The sequence below is a fragment of the Raphanus sativus genome, unplaced genomic scaffold, assembly GCF_000801105.2.
Source record: "Raphanus sativus cultivar WK10039 unplaced genomic scaffold, ASM80110v3 Scaffold3759, whole genome shotgun sequence".
In the NCBI taxonomy this organism is placed as follows: Eukaryota; Viridiplantae; Streptophyta; class Magnoliopsida; order Brassicales; family Brassicaceae; genus Raphanus; species Raphanus sativus.
In genome coordinates, this window is record NW_026619063.1 from 3,371 (window position 1) to 8,886 (window position 5,516).

General features: G+C 39.1%; 1 protein-coding gene across 1 annotated transcript; it reads left to right on the forward strand.

Annotated features, from left to right (window-relative positions):
* Positions 1–3,350: 3,350 nt before the first annotated feature.
* Positions 3,351–5,131, forward strand: LOC130506883 (pyruvate dehydrogenase E1 component subunit alpha-3, chloroplastic-like). The gene is made up of 3 exons (XM_057001575.1): positions 3,351–3,706; positions 3,822–4,599; positions 4,686–5,131. Exons 1-3 carry the CDS (start codon positions 3,482–3,484, stop codon positions 4,961–4,963), a joined length of 1,281 nt encoding a protein of 426 aa, XP_056857555.1. The 5' UTR covers positions 3,351–3,481; the 3' UTR covers positions 4,964–5,131.
* Positions 5,132–5,516: the final 385 nt, after the last annotated feature.

Below are 5,516 nucleotides of genomic sequence, written 5' to 3' on the forward strand. Positions count from 1 at the left end.
TTACCATGGCTCTTTTGCCTCTCATCATACTGATCTTAGCATAGTATTAATCAGTAGAGTATATAGGTATAGTCTTGACCACTTTCTTATAAGGCCTTAGGCGATTTTTCTTTCAAAATCTGTAGGAACCTTTTGTTCTCTTTTGCCCATTGTTTCTATATGGAAACCATTTCTTGTTAGTACTCAATGGGCCACAAAATTGGGTGTATATAATGCCCTTCAGGCAATGCCTTGGCTGTGGTCTAACTATCCTTCTAGAACAAGATTTATTGGGAGAATTTTATTTTTATTTTTCGTGGATATTTTTATGCTTTGTAATTCTAAGATAAATAAAAATCATTCAATAAATAAAATTCCAATAAAGGTTTTCATAAAAACACCAAATCATATAACATAATAAGATTTAAAGTAAATCAAACAAACAAAGCAAAATTTCAGGATGTCAAATGGCCTTTTAGCCTATGGTCAAGACGGCCACTCTAACTGTCACTTTGGATGTGGCTTCCTCAGATTTATTATCTCTTTCATCACAATCTGCTTCATAACCACTCATCTCATTCTTTATTTGATTCATCCACTCTCTTTGTAATAAGTATGAGAATAGATCATTGTGTGTGGTGAAACATTTCTCTCTATGATGTAAAAATAGATCTCTTTGGATCTGCTGTAGAGAATGTCTTTTCAAGTAATTCCTCATCTGTTAACTTTTCACCACATAATATCAGGTTATGAGCTATTTCGGACAGGGTATAATTATATTCTTCCACGGACCCATAGTCCTGGAATCTGAGGCTCATCCACTCATGCCTTATCTTTGGTAATAACACCTTAGTGTATCTGGACATTAATTCTGTCCAGAGGCATCGGGGGCTCTCTATATCTCGGTACTGATTTCTCAGTTCCTCAATGAGATGATGGCTCATTACTGTTAATGCCATTTCGTTCTTTTGGTTCCATGATCATCCTTGATGATACATTTCCCAAGACCCTCTGTCCATAGTATATATGAGATATTCATTGCCCATCCTAGATAATTTTCTCCAGAAATTTTTAGGGTATCATAATCCAAGGTTGACATCTGAATCATATCAATCAATTCTTAGAATTCATGCATTCAAATAATCAATCAAACATGAAAATACTTTTAGAAATTTTATCACTCAATATATCAATGGTTCACACCAACCAAAACAAAAATTTCTAACAAGTATTAATCAATCAACATGAAATATCCCTTTAAGCAATCATATATCAACCTCAGAAATTTTCAAGTGTTCTTATGTGATCTAGGTTCCTGCGGACCTAACTAGAAAAAATTTCAGACAAGTGATATATGAAATATAAACTATATGTTCAGGGTTATAATGCATCAGGTCTTACGACCCTTAGGTCACACGACCACAGTACATGATGCAAAGCCACACGGCTGGTTAGTATGAACAGTCGGATTCATTTAATCTATCCTAGCAGGATGATTCTAAGTGTTCAGGTCGGATTTAATGTAAATCTATCAACCTAATGAATCAGACAATCTAGCAACCTAGATGAACAATCATACTAACAACCTAAACATCATTATGTATGCAAGTGAACCACACGGTTCCGATTGAATGATTATGCCTTAATGCAATCGATTTTTATCAACCTAGCAATCAATGATTCTAAGTGATAAAATGAAACAATAAACCTCAAACAATTTGTTTAGATAATTCAATCAACAAAATTCGGATGAGATCCTAATATATTGTTTCTATGTGATTCCAAATTCAGTTTAAGCAATCAATGATCAATGGTGAGCATTCTAGCAATATTCCTATTTCAAATTCAGTATGGAATATGCAATTTAACATAAGCTGAAAACTTTTCAGAAAAGGAAATTTTTATAAAAGGAAACTTTCTATTTTTTCGGAAAATGAAATTTTCCATTTTAGCAGAAAGGAAATTTCAACAAATCAATCAATCAAGCAATCAATAAAATAATTCAGATTTCAGTTTATAGAATTTATAGTTTGTGAAATCGACCAAGATGAGTTTAAGGGGTGATCGATTTCTATTGGCTCCGATTGATCATTCAGATCATAAGGTTTTCGAGATCCAAGAAACTTAGTGTTTTGGTTTTAATTGATTTAATCAATCTCTTATTGAATAAGGAATATTTGTGCTTCTAACAACCTAATGACCGTTTGATCTAGCAACTTAACGGGAGAACTAAACCAAATCCTAATTCCTCAAATTTATTTAGGGATTCAATTGTCCTAGGTTTTTAGGTTCATCAAATTTTAATGTTCAATCCTTTAACAAACAACCAAATTCGTTTTGATATGGTTCCAAAGGGTGTTTCAGATTTTATTTACCTTTAGATTGGAGAGAATCTGAAACTGGACCACCTAGAGAGAGGAGAGAAAACCGCGAACGGCTTGAACGTCTATCGCGAGCAAGGAACGGGCTGATCGGATCGTCCGGAACCTCTACCGGCTGTTGGATGAACTGTCGGATCGTCTGGTGGCTTATCGGGTGCTGATCAATTCGTCGGATGGTCAGTATGTGTGCTGGTCGGATGAGCATGGAAAGACAGCTAGGGTTTCCTTTAGTAAAAAGGAAATTGTCAACGCGGATTGAAACGGAGGTGGAGAACGCGTCTGAACTCGGATTGAGACGAGGTTTACGGAGCTGGATTCTTCTCGTCGAGAGCTTCAATTGGATATATGGAACGTCGGCTAAATCCTTATGGTTTGAGAGATACGTCGATTTGAAGTTGCGTCCGAATTAGGGTTTTGAATCAAGTTGACGGCGCTTCTTGTAATAGCTCGTGAGAACGCGTCCGGTATCGGATTGCGATGAGGTCGACGGCGTTGGATACGTCTCGTCGAGATCTTGAATTTGATAGGTGGCTTGTCGTCTGGATCCGTCGGGTTGAGGAGATACGGTGTTTTGAAGTTTCGTCTGATTTCTAGGGTTTATGGTGGTTGCTGGGAAAAAGGGTTTCGAAATTCACTCAGGGTTTTTTCAGAGCTTTCGTGCTGATAACGTGTTGTAAAACTTGTATTTCTTCATATTATTGATGTGCCAATAGGCATCTATATATATACATGTTACAAGGAAGAGATAAATGGAAAGATCATATTTCCAATAGGAAATAAGAAATACATGGAAATAGTAATATTCTAATATAAATATGCTAATACATAAATATGGTAAAGTCTAAGTCTTCCTTTCTTCCTCATGCGTCTGGTCCGGTTCGGTATTGTCTGTCCGGTACGTCTGCCCGGTACGGTTCGGTTATGTCCGTCCATCCAATGGTTTATAACACATATATTATTTTTTGAACAAATAAATTAACTAAAAAAATGAGGGAGACAAAATAGGTAGAAGAGGGAGTTGAGCCTCCGCCTCTTATTACAACAACACTTCCAAATCCAACTCATCATCATCCTTCCTCCTCGTTCTCTCCGCAATCAATCTCACATTTGGTAATATCGAAATGGCGACGGCTTTCTCTGCCACCCTTCCTCTCCATGGATCTCAAGAGAATCGTCTCTTGCTTCCTCCCACCCGATTGGCTCCTCCTCCTCCTTCTTCTTCTTTCCTCGGATCCACCCGTTCTCTCCCCATTCGCAGCCTCAATCACGCTCACGCCTCCCGTCGATCTCCCGTCTTCGCAGTTCAGGAAGTTGTCAAGGACAAGAAGAAACCCACCAATTCCCTCGTATGCTCTCTCCTTAATTACCAATTCATTTCCAATGCACTGATCCTAGGAGAGTAGTTTTTTTTTAGTATTGATTTTAATAATTTTTAAATATTTGATTTTATTGTGAAATTAGTTGATAACAAAAGAGGAAGGATTAGTCTTGTACGAAGACATGATTCTCGGTCGTTCATTCGAGGACATGTGTGCTCAAATGTACTACCGTGGCAAGATGTTTGGCTTTGTCCACTTGTACAACGGCCAAGAAGCCGTCTCCACTGGCTTCATCAAGCTCCTCACTCAGTCCGATTCCGTCGTCAGCACTTACCGCGACCACGTCCACGCCCTCAGCAAAGGCGTCTCCGCTCGTGCCGTCATGAGCGAACTCTTCGGGAAAGTCACCGGTTGCTGCAGAGGCCAAGGTGGGTCCATGCACATGTTCTCTAAAGAACACAACGTGCTCGGTGGGTTCGCCTTCATAGGCGAAGGCATCCCTGTGGCCACCGGTGCTGCGTTCACTTCCAAGTACAAGAGGGAAGTCTTGAAACAGGACTGCGAAGACGTCACTGTTGCGTTTTTTGGAGATGGGACTTGTAACAACGGGCAGTTCTATGAGTGTCTCAACATGGCTGCGCTTTATAAGTTGCCTATTATCTTCGTTGTTGAGAATAACTTGTGGGCGATTGGGATGTCTCATTTGAGGTCGACTTCTGATCCCGAGATATGGAAGAAAGGACCTGCGTTTGGGATGCCTGGTGTTCATGTCGACGGTATGGATGTGCTGAAGGTGAGGGAAGTGGCTAAAGAGGCAGTGGGAAGAGCTAGAAGAGGTGAAGGTCCAACCTTGGTGGAGTGTGAGACTTACAGGTTCAGAGGACACTCCTTGGCTGATCCTGATGAGCTCCGTGATGCTGGTATATCTCTCTTTCCTTCCTTCCTTTCTTTTTGAAGTGTTTTTTTTTATCTTTTGGATTGAAACTAAACCTTAGATTGTTGGCAGCTGAGAAAGCCAAGTACGCGGCTAGAGACCCGATCACAGCGCTGAAGAAGTATCTGGTAGAGAACAAGCTTGCTAATGAAGGGGAGCTTAAGTCGATAGAGAAGAAGATAGACGAGTTGGTTGAGGAAGCGGTTGAGTTTGCAGACGCGAGTCCACAGCCTGGTCGGAGTCAGTTGCTAGAGAATGTGTTTGCTGATCCCAAAGGGTTTGGAATTGGACCTGATGGACGTTACAGATGCGAGGATCCCAAGTTTACTGAAGGCACTGCTCAAGTCTGAGACAAGAGATAAAAGAGAGAGAGTTAAATTATAACGTCTTTGGCTTCTGTTTGATGTTCTCTTACATATTATGAAGTTAAAATGCCACAGAGAAACAGTTTGTATCGTCTGAAGTTTTTTTTTTCCTGGCTGGATGGTTTTATGATTTACAAATATGTTCTTTTAATGTTTGAACGGGTGGGTCAGTACCGGTTTGCATTTTGTTTAGTTAAGGTTCGAAAACCTGGGCTCTCGAGTCTTCGACTTAAGTCCTCACTGGTTTCCCTTTTCCCCTGCCACCCGAAAACACAATTTTTACGGTTGGTAACGGTTGACCGTGTTTCGAAATAATCATACAAATTATTTTAAATTGTTCCGAACCTTTTGAAATTAAAAGCTGATTCCAATTACCGTTTACAGTTGTGGATGAATAAAAAATAAAAAATTATTTTTTCTAAATATTTTAAAACTTTAAATTTAAAACTAAAAATAGAAATATTATAAATAAAAATATATACACATTTTTTTTTTAAACACTGGCCTAGTTTCCAGAAGTACTCGTTACTTGCTGGCT